Source organism: Solenopsis invicta, chromosome 10 (genome assembly GCF_016802725.1).
Source record: "Solenopsis invicta isolate M01_SB chromosome 10, UNIL_Sinv_3.0, whole genome shotgun sequence".
Taxonomy (NCBI): domain Eukaryota; kingdom Metazoa; phylum Arthropoda; class Insecta; order Hymenoptera; family Formicidae; genus Solenopsis; species Solenopsis invicta.
This window is the reverse complement of record NC_052673.1, coordinates 16,667,415-16,694,382: the sequence shown is the minus strand read 5'-3', so window position 1 is coordinate 16,694,382 and position 26,968 is coordinate 16,667,415. Positions and strand designations below refer to the sequence as shown.

At 37.3% G+C, this 26,968-nt stretch overlaps 1 protein-coding gene across 6 annotated transcripts in view; it reads left to right on the top strand.

The window, feature by feature from the left end:
• Positions 1-25,464, top strand: part of LOC105197808 (lachesin) — a 216,487-nt gene extending 191,023 nt beyond the window's left edge. For all 6 annotated transcript variants that reach the window (XM_039454615.1, XM_026131694.2, XM_039454614.1 and 3 more), the window contains 7 exons: positions 6,640-6,755; positions 7,808-7,993; positions 11,870-12,056; positions 16,884-17,015; positions 19,642-19,761; positions 21,086-21,256; positions 21,609-25,464. In XM_039454615.1, coding sequence (XP_039310549.1) covers positions 6,640-6,755; positions 7,808-7,993; positions 11,870-12,056; positions 16,884-17,015; positions 19,642-19,761; positions 21,086-21,256; positions 21,609-21,943 — 1,247 coding nt within the window. In that variant the 3' untranslated portion in view covers positions 21,944-25,464. The remainder of the gene's footprint in view (positions 1-6,639; positions 6,756-7,807; positions 7,994-11,869; positions 12,057-16,883; positions 17,016-19,641; positions 19,762-21,085; positions 21,257-21,608) is intronic.
• Positions 25,465-26,968: the final 1,504 nt, after the last annotated feature.

The window sequence follows — 26,968 nt, the reverse complement described above, 5'->3', positions numbered from 1 at the left end:
ACGCGAATGCGTGGAATAAAATTGCAGTGAATATTATGTGAGACTATGCGTAACACAGAATTTGTATAGAATAATTAAACTATCAAACAATAAATAAATGTTCTAAACAGTATATCGTAATTACATATTTTATATATTGTATTTTAATGCAAATAAAAGAGAAGCACGTATAATGTACAAATAATGACGATGTTCCTGTGATTAATGGTCTCTATTAAAAGATTGTTCAAGAGGTAATTAACTTTAGATATTTTTGTCAATAAATCTGTCCATAAAATTAATACTCGAGATTTCAGAAATGCTCATATAACTGGGACTATAAAAGCCGTCTAATTAAACGTCCCAGACTGAGAAGCTATAAAGACAGCATCAGGTTAAAGAGAGTGAAACGCCGTTATCGTGTTTAGTATCCTTAAATGCAAACATTGCGAGCATTTTCCTGAGGACGTATTGGAGAAAATAACGATGGTTCGACGAGAAAGTGGACGTAAATAGAGAAAAAGAATAGAAGGTGGACTAGGGAGAAAACCATCGGAGAGGAGAGCCGCTTCCCACAGATTATGCTAACGAGACAATTCCCACGGTACACCGGAGGCGCGCGTATAACCGACTCTTTTTTTTTATTTTTCTCGTTCGTTCGACGGAGATTTCGCGTCGCCGCTATCTCGCTCAGACCGAAGGAACGGAAGTAGCGGGCGTATCCTGGCAAGCGGAATTGCCCGGGGGTCCTCTCTCCGTGGTAAGTGAAAAAAAATTCTGGCAGGAGCGAAATTCGTCCCGGAAGTGGAACTGGAAACATCGCGGGAATATTTCGAAAAAGTTTCAAGGCGATTTCCGAATGAACCGATAACGAGCGATTACGAACGAATTAAATCCTTGAAAAATGCTAGCGGAATATTTGTATTGAGGGCAGTCCCATCTTTCTTATTTATGAAAATTATGCCGTTGTCCCTGTCCCCTATTTTATTTCCTTTCTTTTGTTGGGATTTTGCTGCAACGCTTCAAACGCCCATTGAACATTCGGTCTGTACCCTAGTACTGCCCGAACCCTTGGCGAGGCAGCCGCTTTATCTTTTTTTTTTCCGTAGCAATCTGCGGCGTATTATTTTCGTCGAGCGTTTTAGGTAATAACGCCCTTAATTTCGCAATTACGCACGCTCCCCTTTTTTTTTACGGCATCCTGGCGACGTACAGTGACGCAGAGCACGAGAGAAATTACCAGGAACGTAGCTCGCTCTTCCCCGGCTCTCTCTCTCTCTCTCTCTCTCTCTCTCTCTCTAACTTCTATCTACCGACGGATTTCCGTTTAAGCCAAAATCAATAGGCGCGTGCTCCGATCTGATAAGTATCCGAAGAGAGAGCCCTGCCTCTCTCCCTCATCGAGAGAAGACCCTCTTGCGTCGCACACTTAAACGTACATTTGTCTGTACGTGTGAAACTGTCTACGCTCCTTCCACCTACGTACCACCTACGTACCACGATTCGCTCGAGTAATGTGAAATCGATTTTTACCATTTTCCTGGCATTTCAAACTCTAATTGTAGGGATCCGTCATAAACTCTCCTCGAACGATATTATTTAACTATTTTTGTACGCGTGGTATCTAATCTCGGACGTTCACGTAGATTGACGCCAAGTGAGATATATTGCTATCCCTTGTTCGATGATAAGGTAGATGAAATTAGGAGATCGAAGTGCGAGTTGCGGTCACATCGAGGGTCTCAGATCCCGAGTTGTAAATTGAACAAAGGATCTTACGCAAGAGATAAGAAAGTAATCCCGATTCCACCATCACCTCTCATAATGGACGTACTAATATCAATCTTTTATGCTAACTTTCGTTTTGGGAGAACACGTATCCAAGTACAAAATGTATAATTTGATACCGCAATAGGCGGAAGATGCGAACCTGAGGTTAGTTTACGCAATTCCCATTTTAAATTACACACCGCGCTATGCGACGGCATCCCCGAATTTACACAGGGTCACGTGCGATCTCGTTCCATTTAAACGCGAGCTTTGCCGTGTTTCGCTCAGCTTCCTTCCCCTGTGGGCGTCCCGGTGGCGTTTTTACCGCCACCTCTGTCTAGCACGGCCGTAAATCCTTCGTTACTGGAACTTTTTAACGAAACTCTTTGCGCGTAATCCCTTCGGCGTTCTGTGTTTGCCGTAAAGATTCCGTCGTTGTCCGCGGGCGACACGTGATGTAGCTCTTTCGTTCCCCTCCCCCGCGCGTACTTTGTCTTATGCAACACTCCACCCGACGGTGGAGGAGAGAGAGAACACGCGCGCACGTTGGGCGAACTCGCGAACGCGCTTCTGCTCGCCGTGCAAGAATCCGTGGAATTTTTCGAGTTAGCTCTCCGAGCTGCCGCGATCTGAAAATCCGGAACATTTGAGCAAAAACAAAAAAGGCTGAACGTTTAATCCTCGCGGAAATACGGAGTAATTCCGCTGTCTTCCTCTCCCCCGCCCCGGAGCAGTCGCTACCTCCGCCTGTTCTCGATTGTCCTTTCGGTCCGGCTATCCGGCTGCCCCTTCTCTTTTTAATTAAAATAGAACTTTCGTTCAATTACATTATACACGGGATGCTCCAGATTCACCACGAGTCACGAGTCTTTAGCCATAGGTAGACTCGGGATCGAATTAAGAAAAATAGAGGTTGTTCCAGTATCGCGGCATCGATAATTGGAGTGTATACAACATTAGAAAACTTCATTCCTTAATTAATCTCGAGCAAACTCGATTTCGTGAAAAATTCAAATGCCACAATGCTAATAATAACTTTATTGCGTATGTGCGAGAGTTAATTTCGATATACGCGAGTTTTGAATTACAAAGAGCGTGAGGAAAGAAACGTAAAAGAAGTAGGCGTCAGCAAGCTGCTGTTGTAGTGTCTACCTCTGAAAAAAGATGATAATTTGATCTCGAGAGGATAGAGCGTAGAACAAAAAAAAGAGGGGGTAAAAAAACAGAAGAATTTAAATAGGCAGAGATCGTAAAATGTGAAGAACATAAATAGAACTCATAAAAGTTAAATGTTGAAAATGAGAAGATTTCGCTCACAGTCAAATTTTCGCCAAAGAAAAATTCGCATACTGTTAAAAACTGAAAGAAACTTATGTTCATTTCCATCAGTGGGGATTTTTCTAATTTAGTACTAGAGAAAGATAAAAAGTAATTTAAACCGGGATCGAGGTTAATCTACATTGGTGGAAATGGACATTAATACTGCGAAACAGAAAGTAATTCTGGGAAAAGCGGACGTTCTTCGTAAATTCTCTCGGCTTTCAGTCACTTGACTCGTGTCTGCTTGCGCGCGTGTTGCGTATCGAAATAATTTCGCCGTGGCGGGCGTAAATGTTTCTTTGATGACATCGGCTCATTGTCGCTACCTACGCTAATAGTCGATTTTGCCCTGAGCACGTCTGCCTATTAGCATACGCATTCGAGCGTGTCGCGTTTCTTGCTGCTCCCAGCCGTTCGTTGAATATCACATGAAATGGAATCTCTAAAAGTGCTTCTCCCGCTCAACCCTCGTGATAACTCATTTTCTTAGCAAACAGCGAGGCATTGTTTCCATCGTCTGCGGTTGCGTAAACTTCTTGCAATCATAAGTTTATTTTAATTGGCAATTAAGTAGTCAATGCCAGTTTGACATTTTCAAAAACGTCACTTTCTTTTATATTAAATCGTACCGCTCCTAGCTGTTCTTGTTTGCCGAATATCATGTGAAGTGAAATGTCTAAAAGTACTTCTCTCGCTTATTTCTCTTGTTAACTTAATTCCCTAGCAAATAGAGAAACGTTGTTTTATGAGTTGTCATCTGTGCAGTCGCGTAAACGCCTGTACTCGAGCAGTAAAACCAGAAACTGTCAAAAATGTCACGTCTTTTTCCTTGTGTCAGGTTGTAGTTGTGCTTTCTGACGCATTGTGAAAACTGTTAAACAGATCTACGTATTTTGGATAACTCACGAGAGGCGTGTCCTAAGATGTGTAGGTAACCCGACGATAGGGAGATTTTCATATCACGCGGGTTTTCAATGCTGACGATCACTTCAGCTCCAGGAACATTCCGCTATCTCGCTCGAACGTGAGACCATTCGGCCAGGGAGTATATTTTAGATTCGCGATTTCAACGATATAGGATTTCTCTCAGGCCGCGGAGGAGAAAGGCCAGCGAAATCTCCAAACTCTTTGAAATCGGCGGACGGCTCCGCGGCCGCCATTGTATGGGTGGCTTACCGTCGTTTCCCCGGGATAAAGCCGGGGGTATCACCGGATACTGCTCATCCCAAGTCTATCGCCGGAGCCGTCCGACGGCTCTCGGGATCTCGTTCCGTTTCTTGAATTAGAAGGAGGACGACGCCCAGTGACTTTTATAATCGCTTTTAATACCGCTCGCGAAAGGTCGTCTTTAGATGCAGCATAACTATTTTATTAACGCTCGCTGACGCTTATTGCGCGGCAGGAACGCCTGACGGTCTTATATTAGCTCTCGCCGTTGCCCGTAGAAGAATCGATCTCAAAAACGGATTTACAAACTCTTTTTTATCTTTACTTTTTACCATTCTATGTATAATCGTGTTTCGAAAATAGTCAAAGGAGCTGTACAGTTTATATAATTTATATACTAATTATTATGTTTTGATAAAAACAAAAAAAAAATTGATTATATTGGACCGAGAAGATGTTCGCGTCTGTCAGTGCAATATCGAACTGAGACTTAGGTATTTTCGAGGCACGAGAATGCCTGGCGGAGCGATCGCGCTTCACGTTGGCGTAAACAGAACGATGTCGAAAAACAAGATGAAGAAAAACGAAGTTGGTTCCGGCGCAGCGCAGCCGTGAACATCGCGCGGCGATCTTAATTTCCTGGGCGGATGGTGTGTGATAATTCCTATGAAAAATTCCATCCTGCGCACGGTGTAATTAACGAGGAGATGGCAGACCGCGCGCGCACGCGTCTGTGTAGCGCCGGTCCTGTTCGCTCGCGAAAGGACCTAATTAATTAGATATCCCTACGACAAATTGCTAGAATTACACCTCGCTGATTACAATTAGACTCGGAATGAAATTCCCGCGCAATAAAAGCGCAGCGCACTATATTCGCGTTATGTTTTCTGTCTCTCTCGCTTACTTTCTCTCTCTCTCTCTCTCTCTCTCTCTCTCTCTCTCTTTCTCGTATTCCGTCTCTTACTCTCATTCTGCCCTGTATTCATGCGTGCGAGCGAATGCACGCGTACGTTTTGCCGCTTACAAGAACTTACTTTTATGAAAAATTAAATGTAAAATTAGAGTTCCTTCATTAGAGAGGAATAAGAACAGGTAGAATAAGAGACTAGGAAAAAAAACAGACTAGATATGCCGTTGCGCTGCGAATGCTTCGAGCCTTTCAGATCTACTTTCTCTTAATGAAATTTTATATTGTACTTTGTATTTCGGAATTGAAATGTCTGAATATTATGTGTGATGAGAAAGAAGCGGTGCAATTTAATTTAAACAAAAAAGAGCAGGGAAAGATGTATCTTTGAAACAATATCACATAAGTGGAAAATGCGTAGCAATAGAAACGGCACGGTCTCTTTAGGGCTTCTAAAGCACTTAGCTTCCGCTACTTTGTTAAAATATATTTTATCTAATGCGCAATTATTTCTTTACCAGACTGTTACTTCTGATAAATCTATAACGTTTTGCAGCTTTTTTCCAATGAAGCGAAAATTAAATTTAAGAGTAGTTAATAAAAAGGCCGGCGAGGGTCGAGCGGGAAAGAGAGCGGAACGAAAGCGTGGAGAAAACTGGAGGGAAAAAAGATTGAGGGAGCGAAGAGCGCGAGCGCGCGACGAGAGGGCAGATCGACCGATCCATGATAATCGTAAAACCGAGCCATGAAAACCGGTGTCCGGATTACCACTGTGAGATTCAAGAATTTTTCCATTTATCGCCCTTCTTGCATGAACGCATACAAGAATTCGATACGAGAATATGGGTGGCTCTCTGCTCTTCCTGGTTGGGCGGCAGGGCGTGGAGGTGAAAGCCAGGGGAGGATGCGCTACCCACCCTCGACCTCCGCCTTGAATATCTAATCGACGGCGTGCTGCTCGCTCATGCATGCACCTCGACGGTAGCGAATCGCGTCTGTGCATTCCGCGAGACACTGCTCGTCGACGGTGCCGAACGCATTCGGGTCTTTCATTCCCCTTTTTTTCGAACATTTGCGACGCATCGTATTTTTCCAAGCGCAATGTGTGCGACGCGATCACCTCGTCGTGATATCCGGCGAGATTGGAAAGGGCTGAGCGTGACATATAGCGCAAAAGGTGTTGTTTTGTTTCTCGTTTATCGATGACGAAGGCTTGAAACTCGCAAATTGATTGTAAGTGCAGCAAACCTTTTTTTTTTTATTTCGTTATTGCCCGTATGCCATTGCCGTCTAAATATTTTATAACACTTATCCTTTCATTTATTTTTGTACCGAATACTCAAGAATATATCACGTTTATTGCATTATCCGTGAAAATAATTTTTATTACGCGCATCATGTTTCCAATGCCCGTCTTCGATAATTATTTCGTGTGATCGACAGGGAAAAAATGTAAAGTAATTAAACTTACGTGTCACATTGCTGTAATGTTTCAGGCCAAATCACCCCGGAAGTTTTGCCCGAGTTCTTAGCTCCTTTGGAAAATCACACGGTGATCCAAGGTCGTGACGTCTTCTTCACCTGCGTCGTTAATCATCTGCAATCGTACAAGGTACAACTCTCTTTTACAAACAGTTCTTCTTCTAAAAAAGTGTTAAAAAAGCGTTGAAGAAGTATTGTTGTTTGTAACACGTTGAATATTTAGTAAATAACGTATTATTGCATCTATTATGAAACGTACATCGAGACTTATATATATTCTAAAGATGCAGCTGTCTTTCAGACCTCGTTTTCAGGTATATAATAAATATATAATAAATAGCGCACAGTATTGTCGTGAAATTCTATTCTTCTGAACTTCTATTTTTACCGGAGCAAGTTGGAGAATTATATATAATAATCGGTCAATAAGACAATCTAAATTTACACATCACGAGTTTAGTTTTACTTGCGAAAACTCGTATCTTCTGTGAGAGTTTGACTAAATTTGCCAGTGACTACTGGGAATGACAATGCAAGCATCCACTGTATCGTGGGTTAATTTTAGACAAAGTTATGCATTTAATTTGATAAAGCTCCAATATTTTTTTTTAATTATCCTTCATTGTGTGAATTAATGATGTATCACATTTAGCCACAAATTACAATAACTTAGGGTAATTGAGGTAATTGTCTCTATTACTACCGCGGTTGTAGTATTAGAATGAAAAGTATGAGTTATATATTATATTAAAAGTGTTTTAATATTAAACTATCATGTAAGTAAATGCGTGGCAGTAAATAGGAAGGTAATAGATATGTGCGGAAGTAATCGGAGGTGTTCAGTGCAGTATTCACTCTAGCAGTAATAGGTTTTATATGAATAATAATTAAAAAGAATGTTTTTTACGTATATATAATATTATATATTTAAAAAAAAACTACAAAGCGAGCACATCAATTGTTACTATATGTTTAAAGCGGCAGTAATTAGGACTATTATCCTATATGTTAATGTAATTAATTAAAATTAGTTAATACATGTATTGAATTTATTTTGTTCGATCATTCACAGATTTTCGTTTTATCCGTATTTTTGCGATCAGCAAATATACAGTTAATCGAATTATAATTGCCGCACTACTTTTATTTTGAGAAATAAAATTGTCTTCCGGGTTGTTCCAGGTAGCCTGGATAAAATCGGATTCCCGAGCGATTCTGGCAATACACACGCACATGGTGGCGCACAATAACCGACTATCCGTCACGCATAACGGGCACAACACGTGGAAACTGCACGTGTCGAATGTCCAGAAGAACGACTCCGGTACCTACATGTGTCAAGTCAATACCGACCCTATGCGCAGTCAGGTGAGACCCTAAAGTATACAATCTCGAACGTTTACATTGCTCAATTCAAACATGGAAAGGCACGCGTTGCAGAACAATGTACACATTGTAATTAAATATCATTAACTTGCTTTTTAACGACGCTGCGCTTTTCCGTCATCCCCGGGTATTTGCGTACACAAATCTTTTCATTATCATTTCCTACTTTTTTTTTTTTTTAATGACACGGGTACCCGCATTTTTTGAAATACCGCAAATGCCGCTTGAAACAGTATTAATCCGGTACGTTGGAACGCGCTGCAACGCGCATCCGCAATAACAACGTATCTCTGTTAAATTAATTTCCATTTACCTTCCACCCGACGCTTTATTTTTCCACGGCGTTTTCCACGTTGGAATCGCGCGCACGACGGTCGTTACACACGCGGCTCTATCGATTTCCATCGACAAAGCGCCGCACCGCGTCGCGTCGCGCGACGTAATTCGATTAAAAAGATCGAGGTTTCGCGCAATTTCGTCGGATCTGCCCGGCGGAATTTTTAAAATTCCATACACAAGCCCGACCATAACTTTTTAACGTGCGCTTTTTCTTCAGCCCTCCGACCATTATTTTGCGGTGCAATATCGGTTGTAATATCGGCCTACCGCTGCAGCTGCAATTCAGAATCGAGAAGAGGACACTTTCACGTTATTTAAAATAGAAAATCTCTAATTGTCACAATTAGAGTGCGACTTATTTTTAGGTTCTTAAAGTTTCACTTTCTCGCTCAAATTTTCACGTATTCTTGATTTTCCTCTTTTCTTTCTAATAAAAAATTGTCATCTTAAGTACGTTACGAATATAAAAATTTTAAAAGCTCTAAATTTTTGAATTTGATGAAAGCGTTTCTTATGCGGAGCAATGGAGAAAATTTGAAGTTCTTATATTATCTCCAGGTAATTTCCATTCACCCTGTCGATAGAATTGAATTTATTTTATTCTCACTTCTCACACATAATACAACTTTATTAACATTTCCGGTTAGAGAAAGAAGGGTAGAGGAAAAAGAGAAAATTCAATGTGATAACCATATAATATTCACGCGAAGAGAAAATCGTATGACGGTCAGTAAAATGATAAGGGAACGAAATTGTCGCTACGCGATGTCGCCTGGTTTTAATTATGCAGATTTTAGGCAAGGCACAAGCCGCGCATTTGAGAGAGCACATGGAAAATTATTGTAGACGTAGAAGTGCGACAGTTGCGCATATCGTACGGCCTCGAGCGACCGTTTTCTCGACAACGAGATTCTCAGATCGGCTGTTCGAAATATCCCATCGCGCCTTAAATCCCTAGCCGAGTGTTACGCCGCCGGCCGACGATGAAATTATTTATCACGCTTCCATCGCTATCCTATCGGAGCACATACAGACCATTATCGGCCAGTTACTATAATCTTTCGTAAATTGGCTCTTGCAAATTTGCAAGAAGATGCGATTAAAAAAATAAAGATTAAAATATAAGAACAGTAGCGAGATGCTGTAATTTTTAACAACAGTTTCGGTACCGTTGCATTGTCGTTGTACAAATTTTTTGTCATATGTAATTTTTGTGCAACGATAGTATATTGCTATTAAGCGTTACCGCAGCATTTCTCTGCTGTGTTCTGAGTAGATTTAAATCTGGATCTTTGACACAGAGATTAAACGCAAGAGAGTAGACTCTTACGCTACACGATCATTTGTATATCGATTATCAAACTACGACGTATGTATAAATATGTTAATATCATTAATACAAAAATTTGGAAATGTTGACTAAATCGATTAATTTAAATGGAAGATACTTAGAATCAATATAGCCAATTCAAATTACATTAAGCGATTAAACATATCCGATTCATTATTCATAGAAAGTTCCGATACTGGATATCCTTTTATTCATTTTTTTTATTTTTTTTATTCTCTTCTTTTTTTTACATAGACTCGTGATAACCCACTCACACTTATCATTTGTCTTGCTTGCACTACGACGAGCACTCTGGGCCCTTTATCTCGCTGCAGGGCCGTATATTGCATCGGAAGGTTTCCCGCTCTGCCGGTCGCATTGAATTCCGCGGGACATGTGCACCGCACCACGACCAGTAAATTTGACCTACATTTACGTTAACCCATGACACACCGGCGACCGCCGGTACGTGCCCAGAGACATAAAACGATGTCTTTTTTATTATAACACAGCCACGAGACACTTTAGCACGGTTTATGCCGACTGACGTTTCGCGCAAGGCGACGACACGATATTTCCGACCTGACGGTGATGAACTTAATACTGAACACGTCATGTACGTACGAGATAATAAAGATCATTTGATCGTGTGCTCATTAGCTCGTTATTAGATTTAGTTGATTCTTGTAAATCATATCCTTTCTGTTTGAATTTGACAAAAAAATTAAAACATTTTGCTTTTGTAAACATCTTGGTTCATTTTTTTTTATTTTTACTATGAAATTACTATGAAAGTTAAATTATTCTTGAACTTAAAATTTAATTTGCTAAAAATATTATAACTTCAAACATAAAAAATTTTTTAATTTATAAATTGTGTAGATATTTAAATAACTGTTTAAATTAATAAAATTTAATAAAAAGATATTTTATTGTAAGTATTATTTTTTTGTGCTCATTTGTAGTTACAAAGAGCTTTTAATTACTTTTTTTAAATATTTTTATATAAAAAGATTATTAAAGAATATGAAGCAACAGAAATAGCAGATTGTTGGTTCCTCAATTGTTATTTTACAATTGGGAAAACAATAAATTGTTGTTTTTTTTTAATTAAACGCGCTTGGAGTTCAGATTTCGTTAATTATTATATCGAATTTTATTTTTCATCTATTCACATGGAATAAAATGTGTGAAAATTATACGTTTGTACGATTCGAACTAAATTATTGTTATATTATACTAATAATTGCAGAATTTAAATGATATTTTACTATGATATTAAAATATTACGGTGGACGCAAATCTCATCCTGGTTTCGAGCTTTGTACAATAATAAACAAAGCACGTTTATTAAATAAAAAAAAATAAGACAATAAATCGTACGATAAAAGGAACAAATTCAAGCCAGGTACTTATTTTATTTCGCCTAAAACTATAAATTTTCTTGCATGTTGGTTTCATCGAATTGGATAGGCTACGTGCACTATTCCATGTCCAGTAAATTCTATACTCTTACACGTTATACTCTGCGAAGGTACCCTCATCGTGTACGTGCTCAGGACCGTAAAACAATGTACAACTCTTTTTCCGGTGAATAGTTCGAGCCTTGTCTTTGCCGAGACGGCTTTAGTATGACCTCCCTACGAGCTGTTTACTCCGCAGAAAGAAATTCTTTTTAACTCTTTGATCTTCGCATTTATAGTACGTCCAAATGCAATTAATTCGTTCTTATCCGTTTTCTAGCAACAGTTTTAATAATGAAATGATTCAGATTGCTGTTGCACAAAGAGTGCGATAACAGAAGCTCTTTTATAATATTTGATATACGTGTAGATAGTACAAAATTTTTTTTTTTTTTTTTTAAGAGCGATTTTAAATAATAGCTTGAATAGTCTCATTGTGATAAATTTGTAAAGATCAATGGCGTTAATTTAAATTACAGAGCACATGATTGTAAAAAATTCTCAGAAACTGGTAATGTAGTTTGATTCTTTCTATTCATAATATTAATTTTATTAATATTATGTCGTTTAACATTATATCATAGTAATAACAATATTTATTAATAAGATACAAACAGTGTTAAGATTGTGTCTATTTTTATTTCTAAAAAATTGTATCCAAGATTGCAATGATAAAGGCTTTAGTTTCAAAGTTTCTCACGATCTTTCGATGTTTCCTTGTTCCAGATGGGATACATGGAAGTAGTGATACCGCCTGACATAATGGACGACGAGTCCGCAGAAGGTATGGTTACTCACGAAGGAGGCAATATAAGATTGCGATGCGTCGCCACCGGTTCGCCAAAGCCTACCGTCACTTGGAAACGAGAGGACGGTCGTAACATCATCCTCAGAGAAGATGGGCAGAAACAATGTAAGTCGAAAATTTTTTCGCGATTTCTTATGAAATGGTTTCTATGAAGTTATTCTAAGCGCACTGAAACACGCTGATTGCCGAAAATTGAAAAACTTTTTGAACTTTAATACCGAGAACTTTCTAAACAGAGATATTAAAAATAAGTGAAGCATTTAAATTTTTACAAAAGAACAAAAAACGAAACGCTGATTTTTTTTATAATCAAAAATCATGGGACGAAAAAGAGGATCGTTATATTATTACCGATATATTAATAAAAAAGCTTTTGTTATATTAATATTTTCGTTGTATTATAATATAATAATGCTGTATCGCGATAAATCTAGACCTAGATTTCAAATGTATTCGAGGCCTCCGCCACTCGATATCATTACTGTAAATGATAATTAACGTTCATCACTATGAGAGGTATTCAATAGACATACATTAGTGGGTTCGTACATTAGTAGATTCGGGTACGCCAAACTCAAAATGTAACACGCAAACCGCTGTGCAGTCCATGCTCTGATGAACTTATATTCACTTACCGTTGATATTTTAGAATAAGCTTTGAATCGCATTACACTCGCAGAACGCGGCATTCTCGTAAAATCGAGTTATACGAGATTCCTTTGAAACCGCACGTTTCACGAACGCATTTGGCAAGACTATACGTATATATATATTTTATATATTTCGTTGAAATAATAACAGATTCAACAGAATCAAACAGTGCAAATTATGACCGTCTGAGATACGCGAGATGGGCACAATTTTAAACGGATTTATTTATACATATGGATATGCCAAAAAACATTCATCAGAATGTATGTACTTACTCTCTTTCTTGGAAGTCTTGTAATATATGTATATAGAAATAAGATTAAAAGTTTTCTTAATTAATACTTAACAAGAAGTCTGATGGATGTCGTGGGAGAATGCTGTACGCTTTACACTCTACACTCTACGGTCTACGAATTACGTCCTAATAATATGTTATATTACACAAAGATGATTAAATTTAGTTTGTAGTTAAATTTACCTTGCATTATATTGTTAAACAGCAGTGGACTATACATTCTGATGAATTCCTTGATGCTCATATTTCACCGTAACCCAAATATCGTATAGCCAATTATGCCTCTTTTTAATCATTCATTAGTAATTTCATATTCTCGATTTTAATGATACTAATTGGTTGCAGCAAAACAATAATAATAATAATAGCGTGTGAGCGCTTGACGTTTCCGAGATGTAAAAATAGAGTATTAGGCTCGCGCTCGAATTTTCATTTACGATTTAATCAAAAGGAATTTAATAGTCGGACAATTCTAATTAATAGTTGTTCAATAATATTCTATACAAAGCAGCAACGGCAAATGCTGATTGTACGTTAATTAAGTCTTTCAGCGTATTAACCAGTATAGGTTTGTTACTACAGCAACGTGCTTAACTACCATTAGTAATAAAATAATGATCCAACAAAATTCTCGCCGTTTAATTAAAAATATATATGTTTCATTTAGAGAGGAATAGAGCAAATCAAACCGGAGTATCGAAAGAATACGACAGGAGAAATAATAAAAATAAGTAAAGTATAAAAAAAATATAATGTATAATATATATGTATACATATATATAAAAAATATACTTTTAGCTATTGCAGAAATAATTAAAAGTTTGATAATTAATCCAGTTTTTATAAAATACATAAACTTTTGCAGAAGTATGTCCCTTCGCAGGTATGAAAATAGTTGTGTTTATTTGTTATTTTAAAACAGAGTTGATCATAAAGTTCAAAGTTATTTTAAAGTTTAGAGTTTAACATTAGTTTAGGATTCACACGTCACAGTGTCGACATCTGACTTAGTACGGGATGCATATTGAATGGCGAGTTCTAACTGTGAAGCGGACATATTGCAGAAACAGGGTCATAGGTAACGCTCGTATGTATGTACATGCCAACATGATTTGCCGTTCCCGATCATCTTAGCTTTATCATTGAACAACGTCTTCGATTCATTGCCATTGTTGAGTGCAGAATAATAATATAAATACATAAATCCTATTATAAGAGTAATAGTATTAAAATCGGGAAATCAAAATTTCTGAAGACAGATACGTCGAGCGCACTGTCATTTATCGCATCAGTATTTGTTCTAATTATCTTATATAATATTAGTATAAAGTATGAAAGTGACATTTGATTTTATCGCCGATATAATCAACGATGAATAAGAAATTCTTTGCGTAAGGATAGAAAGTTACAGCTGTGGGATTGAAGTGGTGGAATCGCTTTTTGATGAGCATTATTGATAATATCCGCTCTTTTCACGCTGTTAAGCGGGATTAAGCTCGGAGGATAGTTAGCGATACGCATAAAGCTCCCACGGGTGCAAAAAAAGATGCCACGATTGCGTCGATTCTCTAATTAAGACGGTCGCGCCGACGCGGTTGGAAAAGTGTCGGAGCGATAAAGTGTCGGAGCGCATCAGCACGGAATAATCGATCGTCTCTCGCGCTTACTCGGGCCCGTCGGTAATTAATTACAGCGCGAACGGTAATTTACACCCCGCGGCAAATACATAAGCACACTCCCCCACAATGCGCGCGCGGAGGCAGGCGGGTGGTATACGTCTAAAACCATAAATTATTACGACGCGCTGCTTCAAGTTTAATCGTAAAATAAATAAATCGATAAATACATATTGCGCTCTACGCGCGCCTCTCCCGTGCCACTCCCGTTTCGTTATCGTTGAAACGTCGCGGGTGGTGCGTGCCACCTCGTCGTTTCTGTCGGGCCGTAGGAACGCCGAGGGAGTCTTACATTAACGCGAAACAGCGTACAAAGATCTATTTAACGCTTCCCGCGGATTAAGAGAAATTGTAGAAGAATCGTTCTAGGTTCTATAAACTTGAAGCAAGAACTCGTCCTCGCGATTAATCCTACCCGAAGGATTAAAGTTTACAAAGGTTAACGACCCCCGCGCGACGAGGCCGAGGATGATGAGGGGCGGGGGGAGGGGGGAAGAGCAAGACAGAGCAAGACCCGCTTGTCGGCCTTCGCGAGTTAAAGTGCACTTATTGACCGCTCTTACAAGCAATCCGACCACGTCATCCCAATAATCCCAGATCCGCTGTACGCGTAGTACATTCCGTGTACAAGAGCAGCGATCCTGCCGGAAGGATCTCCGAATCCCCGACGACCTGTCCTCTTAGCGTCATTCTCGCTGGAGAGATCAGTCGAGGGGAAAAAAGAGAGAGAGAACTCGAGAAGCTGCGCGAAAAGCTAGAGGGTAGAGTGAAGGAATGGACATAAAAAAAAAAGAAGTTCCCCGATCGTAATCGCCGCTTCGTGCCGTTTTCGCCCTCCGACTGCCATCGTTTCCTTTCGCCCACCCGTGTCAACCTGATCCCCGTAGCGTCGTAAAAATAGACACCTGGAGGACATCCGGGGTGACACTCGTTAAATGCGGGAAGGACTTCGGAAGGAGAGATCAACGGGGGAGAGAGAGAAAGCCACCTCGAGAAGGACGAAGAAGGATAATGAGCGATCGTAAAGTCGTCTCCTCCTTCCTGTTTCCTTTCCTCTCGCATATCGCGAGAAACGTGGGAGACGTAGGAGAATGAGTCACTCAAATTGGCATTGGCAATCGAGATCTCACCTCGCGGACATGCGTCGTTCGCTACGACGACGACGACGACGACGTGACTCCTCCGTGTCGCCGATTAAACGGCGAGCGGACGTTCCCGGGATTGCGGCACTGGATATACGCTGTAAACTTTTACAGCGCATTTCCGGTAACGACACTCGAAATTCGACGGTCGTCGGAACAATGAACCCCGATTGACTGCATCTCGTAGAAATTTAAGCGGCGGTTTTCGCAGCCGTTTTTATACTGATTGGATAATAGAGACGAAAAAGAGTTGGGAATGCGCGCGGGAATTAAAAATAACTTGGCTATTGATTCAATTAGAGTGTGTTTGATTAAAAAAGAGGAATCTTTCTTAAGATTTGCTATTACGCGGAATGCGATATTGAAGTCTTGTACTAAAAGAGGTACAGAAAGCAATGCTTCTATTCGGTATTTTTGTCGATCGATTTTGTAAAACTATTTTACAGATAATGTTTATTAATGCAAATAATTCATATAATTATGAGACGGCGAAATGCATGTATTATTTATAAATTAAAAATATTGTTTTAGAAAATATATTATGCTTTTAATGGATCGCAGCTGCAATCTCTTTTGCTTTTCTTATTATTTTCATTACTTGGTCGGAAATGTCGGATCTCTCTGTTGCTGAAGGCTGTCGCGCTTGAAATAATGCTTGAAACGCTAAATAAATATTTTCTGCGACGACTCGATATTAATTCTCATCTTTTTCTCCGCTCTCTTATCAGAATTGATGACCCCGGTAGTGTGTATAAAATAATTACGTTGAATAATTTTAATGTAATATTTCAAACACAATGCTTTCACATGAATTCCACCGAAGGGCTTTTATGTTGAAAATAAATTTTCATATGAAAATCATGCTAGCGATTTTATGTAGATGACCATGCGCGTCAAATACATATTTAACGCAAATCTCAGTAAACTTTATCGGAATCTATTTATCATACTGAAGTTATTGGAATAGAATTTACATAAATTGCGGCCACATGTAAAATTATTAATGCCATTAAAAATATAATACAAAAATGTACATTTTTTTAACTGGAAGGGAAGAAGGTTATAAAAAAAAAATGTTACCGAGATTATCATGTCTCTCGAGACATTATTTTGCACAGAGAAGATATGCGTGGTCTTAAGTGTTAAATATTGATCTTTCTGGTTGCAGCTTTAAAAACTGTCGTCGGCGAGACGCTGGAACTGACGGGGGTGCTTCGGCAAGAGATGGGCACGTATCTCTGCATAGCTACCAACAATGTGCCACCGACGGTCAGCAAGCGTTACTCCGTCGATGTTCACTGTAAGTATCGCGTCGCGAACGTTAATTAGCCGTCATCCCGTTGTTACATTAAATACATTAACAGGGCAGAACGTCTCAACATCACCCCGTGCTCTCACAATTGTCCAACAACGGCGTCGTCAATTACACATTTTAACGAAACGGATCAAGAAAGATATAATTTTCTTTAAAAAAAAAATGTTATTTATAAAAGATAAGGCATCACAATTATGTGCGAATAATAATTACAGCTAAACGGGATTATCTGAAAATGTAGATTTTAATTCCAAAAGTTGCTACGTTGAAGGATTCTCTCTGGATCCGTCCCTGCGCATTATACTACATAATTACTCGCCTGTAACCGTTCTTTGTAAGTTCACGTGTGACAAGACGGACGGATAAAGATGAGAGCGTTAATTAATTATTTAATTAAACGGGATGTATAATGATTATAATGCCGCTGAGACAATCCATGCTTGGAGGGCAACTTTATATCGAAAAATTACATTGCTGTAATATATCTTCTAAATTTGTAAAAAGAAGTAGCGAAATAAGAGTTTTCTAATTCGAAACCTATGTAGCTGTTTTTAAAATTTGTATAACATTTTCAGATTACAATTTGATTTTTTTTTTAATTGAATTTATTTTGTTGTGTCGAAAATTCGTACAATTAGTATGCCGTGATGAAAAATTTCCTTAGAATTCTCCACGTCTAATTTTTCAAAATTTTAATTTGTATAAATTTTATAATTTTTTAGATTTTTTTATACAAATCGAAACATTTTTCAGAAATGCTGAGAAAATCTATATTTTTTCTAGAATTCTTTTTGTAAATTACTCATTTGACAATTTCTAAAGAAAAATTATAAAATGCAAATAAGAGAATTCAAAATAACCTTTTTTAAGATATCTTATTAATAAAATAAAATATAAAAAACTCTTAAAGATGTTATGAGATATTATAAGAATTTTTCTTCACTAGATTGTCATACCTTTTAATTTCAGTCTTTGTATTTCGATTATATGGAGTAAATGTACTTTATATAATATATTTTAATTACTAGGATGAAAACCATGTCGATTATTAATGCTTCTTCAATATCGGCGGTGAAACTATCATCCGACTTCTATAGGGCGCTGTGGTTAGGAATACAGCGAGATTATAGAGATTTTAAATGGGAAATCAGGTTGAGTTGAACTTCAAAACATTTTTCGATACCTATGTTACCTCGAATTTTTCCATTCAAAAAAATTTTCCCCTAAAACTATCGTGAACAATATCGGTAACAGTGAACAAACGAAATACGAAAAATGGAATATTATATATAACATTATAGTACCTTATCATGAATATTTTTGAATTATATTTTTAACATCGACATCATATGCATTTTATACTGTATATGTATAATCGCTTTTACTGTACATTTTCAATTGACGAAATAATTAGGACATAGCGTTAATGAAGATTTCACTCACCAATTAGATATCGCGACGACATCCATCCCGAAGCCGATCTTGATTGGCACATTCTGCAATTAAGGAAAGAACGTAATTAATATGGCGGAAGAGTTTTCTCTCGTTACAGTTTTTCATCATGAATATTTTTAAATGATATTTTGATCACGGACATATATTTTGATCCCATTTCAAAAAACTTTTGCATTTAAAATGTTTTTATATTTATATGTCGCTACATTGTTACCAATTTTTATACACTTGTTTTTCAAATGTCGCTTTATAACGCAGAAGTAAAATTATCTGTTTTAATGTTAAGCAATTCAAAGTTTCATCACTGAAAGACAACGTTGTTGCGAAAAGTATGCCAATAACATTCTTCTGGGAGAAACAATAGAATTACCGGGAATGTGCGCATTGTTCGCAACGTTATACGCCGCGCGTATCGGGAGGCTAAAAAATCGCCGTGCAATTTGGTTAACGGCATTCGCAAATGAAAACTTTATCAACCCCCGAAGTCCGCTCGCGCAGGGCGTTTTTCTCGCGTGCGAAACTTCCGGCCGCGCGCTACTGCAAAATTAACCGTCGGGCTTGACGATTTATCCACGTCGTCGCGGGTCGTGTAAATATTTGAGCGCAAAGGGTTTCGCATTAATTCGCTGCTTACAAAATGTAATATTAACCCACCGGCGGTGGCACTCATGCACAAAATGCGGTGCAACCAGTTAATTCTTGAATGAGCAGCACACGCGGTCTCCTTTGGGGTTCTTCAGATGCATTTTTCACTCCATTTCTTATTCCATCTATTTTGTCTCTTCTGTCAGACCTTATTTCGCTCATCTTTAAATAACGCGTGAAACTTTTTTTGCTATTGCATAGCTAGTTTTTTTTTTCAATTAACCAAATAATCCCCTTAAGATCGTCTTCGTAATTTTAATTATTACAAGAAATCTTGCATTAAAAAAATATGAAGATTTATACGAACAACGTGAAAAATGAACGGCACGTGCTTTTCATTGCTTTAATTTTTATTTCGGTTATAATATTAACGATTGCACGTTTTGTCAAGCATAAAATTTTAAGGATTAAAAAAGACGGAGTAACGTGCTAATTTCTATCAATCAATACTAGGCGCCATGATGCTAAATATTGTTGTTCCTTAATTGCGATAATTTGGTGGTTGTTTCAGTTTCACCTCTCATTAAGGTGGCAAATCAATTAGTGGCTGCGCCGATTAATAGCGATGTTGTGCTGCAATGTTACGTCGAAGCATCGCCGCACGCCATGAACACGTGGTACAGAGATACAGGTGAGAGATGACGGAATGCTTCGTAGAAGCATATATTTCACGAAATATTTTATCATGTAAATATTATGGATAGATCAATATTTGAAAATATTATCCACAGATCAATATTTGGAAAAACATTCTTCCGTTAACGTGAAATCTATTCTCGGAAATCTCGAAATATAAATAGAATTTCGAATTTGCGGAAATTGCTAAAAAATATTTTTTTCACCAATTATAAATTAATCCAAGAATTTTTATTGAAATTTCAAATTCGATTATCAGATACCCCATAATTTGTATTATGTCACGTTACACCAATGTAAATTTGCACTTTTGATTAACCATAGAATCGTTGCAATCAGTTTCTAAAGCGTAAACTCCAATGTACCATAATAATATTGATTGCAAGTCAGAATTGCGTTAGATTGAAAATCTGCGCGCCAGTGCATACGCGCGCGCGCGCGCACTCATACAGAGATACACACATACACACACATTTCATGCGATTGTAGTATAGTTTTATCGCATCGCGAAAAGATTTTTTGCACCAGACGCCTGCGTTAATCAAATATGTAAATTCGTGAATTGCTCGTAAACGCGCTGTCGCTTCGAAAAAAAAGCTCCATAAATCTCCCGTGAAAATCAATTGAAAATTTCTGATTAACGACGACAGTTTCTCTCGGATGATGATTTCAAAGCGTTACTTTATGCTGCGCAATAAACGATACGCAAATATTGAAATATATACATATATGTGTATATTATATATATATAAGAATAATTGATACAGTTGTAGCAAAAATTGAGTCATTTGTATCGCTGTGATTGGAAAGCCATAGAATGTTGTTTGTGAGCTACATATTTCACTCGCAGCTATTGACTCGAGTGTGGGTAGGAATATGTTTTTCATCTTGTTTATTTAATTCTTTATTTTTCTCGCAAAAATAGTTATTTCTCTCCCTGGTGTATTAATACCAAGAACTTACTTTACCAAACATTAGCTGTCTTTGATGTTAAAGTAAACATTTTATTTTCGAATATTAAAGCTTGAAATGTACTTGGAACGTAATTTAAACGTTTAATAAACTAGTCGTGTGCACTGCCATATAGAAAATTGCGTCAGTTAAGTTTTAAAGTTAAATAATTGCCTGTTATTAGATGCGTTTTAAATGACAAGTTTTTTCGTTCGATTTTTTGTATCAATCTATGTATATCGTACGGTTGTACTTTTGATCGCTTTTGTGGGACAGAAATTGAATTCCGCAACGGACGTTTTTCTACTGCACATGAAAGAGCCGCGCAATTAAAACTAGCGCAATATTTCCATTCGCTTTCTATTTAGGCGAGAAACTGCTACCCAGCGACAAATACGTAATGACGGAGCACCCGTTGAACGAGTACTCTTGGCAAATGAATCTCACTGTCAATTCCCTGGAAAAACGGGACTTCGGCGGATACGTGTGCTCGTCCGTCAACGCGCTCGGGAAATACGATGGCGTAGTGCGATTGCAAGGTACAGAAAATTCTCCGATATTATTCAAAATCGTATTTTGTTAGCTCCCAGCTTCCTCTCCAACGACCTGCTCTTGATTGAAAATAAGTGATGTATTCTATGACAAGTCGAATAATATTTAAAAATAATATATATTTAGTTTCCTGCATCTTCGCGTATAATATTAGAACGACGGAACTGTAGAATTTTTTTATTACTTTTCATCAATCTGATTAATTAAAAATCCTAAAAATTTCGATGTCTCATGTTAGTTTTTCTTCAAATAATTTTTTCAATCTTATTATCACGCGACGTGTCATTACATAAGTACATCACGATTCATTGCGCGGATGCTTTGTCATTTTCTGTTTAGAGCTGCATCTTTCCGCGAAGACGACACCCACGACACTCACGAAGAATACGGATAGGCAGCGCAAGAAGCCGATATTGAAGGGTAAAAAGAAAAATAACAATAGTAACGGTAGACGAGGCCACGCGGGTTTCGAGGACGGTGACTTCGTCAGCGGTGATGATGATTTCGGTACAACGCAGATCATGACAGGTAGTACTCAGGAGGGCCAAAGAACGGACAGGCCCATCACCGCGCCTTCCTTACCGCCACCTTGGGTCGTTTTGAATGTCGCGAACCTCAGGCATCCCTCGGTATCCGCGATTTTACTTTTGCTTCTTCTGCTGACCACTTTGTAAGGCGACGCCGAAGAGCTTCAGGAATAAAAGTGAATATGAGAAAAACGGCGATTATGAAGATTCACGAGCCGGACCGTGGAACGATAGATTTAGAAGATCTCGATCCTGCGCGAAACAGGTAGAAAAAAATTAATATTTCATGAAACATTTGATAACGGTGATTTGACTCGACTGAAGAGACTGAGATTTTTCAAATCAAAATAAGACACGCTTGGAATTATTTTGAATTTTTGAAAACACTTTTTGTATTTTTATTGGTCTCGGTCGATACTTGTCGATAATTGTCGAATATATAATATTTAACTTTGAACTTAATTTCTCAAATTTTTTAAATTACAATTACGTAATTTTTTTATATTTTTATATTTATAATTTTTTAATATATAACCATATTTTTTATCTCCTAGAATAAAATCAGTCTTGTAAAATATTCAACGTTACATAACTGCCTTGTGGAAAACGATTATCTCCGTCGTTAATAATGGCGAAAGTTTTCTCTCAAAGGTTGTCAGAATATATTTAAAGAGAGTAATCATTACAAAGAAATCTCTGAATATTACGGACTTTTCTACTTTAATCATTATTTGATGTACTTTACGTTTTTTGCGATGTCAAAATGCTTTCTCAGATTACGCGCTCCGCGCTCTAAGAATCGATCGTGAAATCCAATATCTTTGAGGGGTAGAAAACCAATCTCTTTAAGGGGAGAAAAGCCTGATTCCGACGGAATCTGACATCGACTGCTTGGTCATTATCTTCATTACCCCCTATCATCTATATAATTTCCTGGCAGCTTTTATCTTTTTAATCACGATTTTAAGGTAAACATAAAATTTGTCGTGCAATTAATTTGAAAGAATCTATCTTTATAAAATTACAATTTATGAAAAAACTAATCATTGCAAACTATCACAATCATTTCTAAAATATTATTCAGATATTTGAAACATATTTTTAAGGAAGAACAGGGTAAGTTGTTTTCTCTTTCTCACTCTCAATTAGATAAAATGAGATATTTAATTCCTTGTTCATAAGAGTTTATAACATCTCGCGTATCACCGGGCACCATTTGCATACAAAGCTGTTATAAATTCAGGGTAGAGATTAATGAATGAACTTAGGAAAGCAAGCAAAGGGGTCAGTTGGAGAACCCTCGTGGATCTTCATTAGTCGCCTAAAAGTAACGCAAAGGGACACGCCGTGCGTACGCGACAATCCTATCTGGGTAGGTCAGTCCCTCTGGCGATGATTGTAAATATAAATGAAGAACGAGTAAATTTGGTCAAAATGTACAGAAAAAAGTGACTCTGTTTCCGAATCACTTAGACCTCATAACAGTGCTTTTAAAATTGAGTGCTTCTTAAATTAACAAATGAAAATTTATTAAAAGACACTAGTATTTTTTAAAAATAATTTTAATTATCATATGCACATTAAATAACTACAATTATATAACAATATTATGAAATCTTGCGTCTCTTACGTTTTAAATTTTTGTTCATTATCGTTATCACAATTTGATGATTATAAATTGGTGTAATTGCGAATCTTCCTTTAAAAACGTTTCTGTAGCACTGTTTGAAAATTTGAGGCTAGTGATGAAAATAGAGTCGAGATGATGAGGCGGAGGCGTGCGAAACTACGCTGAGGAAACAAGAAAAAGAAAGAAATAGGTCTTCCCCTTATTCGATATAACAAGGATGTATTTCTAGATGCGATCGAATGTAGTCACTGCCGCGACCAAAAAGATCGTGTCGAGACTTTCGACAGGGTCTCTTGTAAATATACGCGACACGATGTCAACACGTGAGTTAGAGAGGCTCTTCCTCTCTCTCTCTCTATCTCTTTTTCTCTCGTTTAGATGTAACCGGCGCGATTAATCGGACTGTAGATAAAATACAGGTCAAACAAGTTCGTGCATCGCCCGATCGACACGGCGAACACGGAAAAAGGAGATAACATCGGGATGCGAATGTGCCGGAACTGCGAGATGAGTTCTCCGTACCGACATCCTCCATGCCGCAGAGTTCGTGTAGATCTCGTCGTGGCTATTGAATTTAACCGTTCAACAAACCTCGCAAAAAGCTGAAGCAGGAGACAAACAAATCTGTAGGAAATAGACGGAATAGAAAACTTCTTGTTTTTTTTTTTTTACGCTATTACGAGAAAATTGTTCTACGTCAATCGTTTTATGCTTTCATCATGTAGAAGCAACACGAAATTTACGCGATGCACGAACTTTCTCATTCGACGTTAAGAATTTTCGCAGATCAATGTTTGTACACTTGCCGCTTGGAGTTGAAATATACGGAAATTGTTCCTTTCGCTTTGTATAAACAGTTAACAATTGAGACATTAGCATAACAAGTAAAAAAATTTAACCAAAATTTCATTTTTAACGAATGTCAAATCTGATCTTCACTTTGTTACACTATTACATTTTTTTCTTTGTATTATATCCATATAGCAAACAATCTGCTTGTAGATATATAGATAGTGAAAATTCGTCAGCTTTCCTATAATTGAGCGGTTCGAAATGCGATAACGTGGGTTAGTTAATTGATGCTGACGGGAGCTCCATGGAGCCTCTTCTGAGTTACTCTGTGCATACGTAATTTCCTGTTTCCGGCATTCGCTATTGTTCGAAACGAATCACTGCCTGCTGTTATTGTTGCTGTTGAGAATTTCAAATGTATCGATATAAAATACAAACCGATCGATAAGACGCAAAGCTCTGTCGAACGAGATAAGATTTATTCGAGATTCGCCGACCCCCGCGTTTCGCTGGCGACCGTTTTGCGCGGCCACGTTTTGTCTTCCACGATACTTTTTTATCTTTCCACGAGCATCTGTCGCGACCAGGGCACTGGGCAGGCTAAATGTGCGCTCGATTATCGCAAATTGGCGTGGCTTAATTCGGTCGATGCACTCTTACGATTAGATGAGCCGACGTATATTGTAGTCCGTACGCAGAGCGGAGGGCACGACAATAAATACGGTATAGTGAAGTCTCGTCAGATCGGACTTTCATTCGGCTTAAAAGCTCGCTAGAAAATGCCGGCGATTTTAATATTGCTTGAATATTTATTCAGAAATTATCTCACTCTGAGATTTGTCGGATGATTCGTCGTATTGATTTAATTGAGCTTTTATTTACGATACGTTATTATCGCCAATTATTCAACTGAATAATTGACATTCATGCGAGTTAAATAAATTAATGTAACGAAACCGCACATTGTACCGTTAGATAAAGTGTATTTTTTTATCATTCGTGTTTGCGTTAATGAGTTTATATTGTACAGTTCGAAGAATCGATTCTGTACTGTAAATACTTAATACATTATTGTATTTAAATATATATACACACACACTTAGCGATAATGGTGGCACTTTGCAGAAATCTGGCGAGTTTTTAAGCACATCACCGACTTGCTTGGCGCACTCCATATAAAATATGCAGGGTGTATAAAAAATATATTGTGCGCATGTCTTCACGTAGCTGCAGCGTGCTCGATAAAGGTGAAAATTTAATTCAACTAAATTTAATATCAATTGAAGAACATGATACTTCGCATTATCTACACTGAGGAAAAGATTAAAAATTTATTTATGTGATATAATATTTATTTTTCTGAAATAAATCTTTATTTAAATACGGCGAAATAAAATTTTATTCCTAGTAAATAAACCAGTTAACAAGAAAAATAAAATGTATTTCACAGAAATGTATTTTAGTCATCACAGTCAAATTTTTATATAACAAATAATATCGAAGAAAACGTCACAAGTAATATTTGTTTTTAAATATTTCGATTTTTTCTCAGTGTACTCGTATTTTCGTCCTTAAATTTTGATATGTTAAATAATTTTCAAGAAAATATTATAATAAACATTTCTTTTTATTTGCTCTGCAATAAGTGTAAAATAAAAAAACGCGCATTTTTTTATATACTCTGTATATGCAGTATATACATAATGTACATTTTTTTCATATACATAATATATGAAGTCCCAGTAGGCGAAACCCGTTGGATACCCTTTTATTGTAAGGTATACTGCCACAAAAACGCGGCAAAAAATCATCGGCGTTAAGTATAAAAATTAAAAAAAAAATACATATACATGGCAACGAGACATATGATCATATAGGACCACGTTTAATGTATGTACATACGCTCGTATTGCATATTGATAAAAATACGTATGTGTAAATAACACAGAGCTGTGTGTGGACGTTCGGATTTTCGAGGTAAGCGTTTAGGATTTGTTCGATTCAGTGTATCTTCGAACGAGACTAGATTTTGTAATAATACGATATACATAGAAGGCGGGTTCGTAAGGCGGGTGTAATATAATGGACATGAAAAATAAGTCGTGCCTGTACGCACGATACGTGTATCCACGTACAGTTACATATACATACAATAGATGTAAGTAAATGTGAATCTTGCTCGTTCGTTAGAAGTTCAGACAACGAAAGTCCGAGCGGATGCTTTCATCGAGCTGCTAAACTTTTGGGAAACGTCAACAGTTTCGCAGGGAAGAGATCGGCAATCGGAAACAATCTCATCATTTGAATGTAAACTTATATAAATTCCCAAAAAGACTCGAATATATACACATTCCCCAATTTCTAAAAAAAATATAATATTAAACTTTTATATTATACATATATAATTCTAAATTTAAGTTTTCTGCTATAAGGAAATGCTTGATATTAAAAATTTTCTTTTATGCTTACAACTTTACCAAGATGTAAAATATCTTTAATTCATGCTTAAATTTTGTTTATTAAATATTTTTCAAATTTTATATTTATTAAATTTTCTCAGTATTTAAAATAATTGATTTCTTTTATATATTTGTATGCTTTTTTTTATCATTATTTAATATCCTTATATCCACAATATTTTACATACATATAAGGGCATATATGATATATAAAATTCCCTTTTATAAGATAACTGTTCCAATTACTGCCTTTAAGCATATATCAACATTTCATTGCTTATTTTGTTGTTT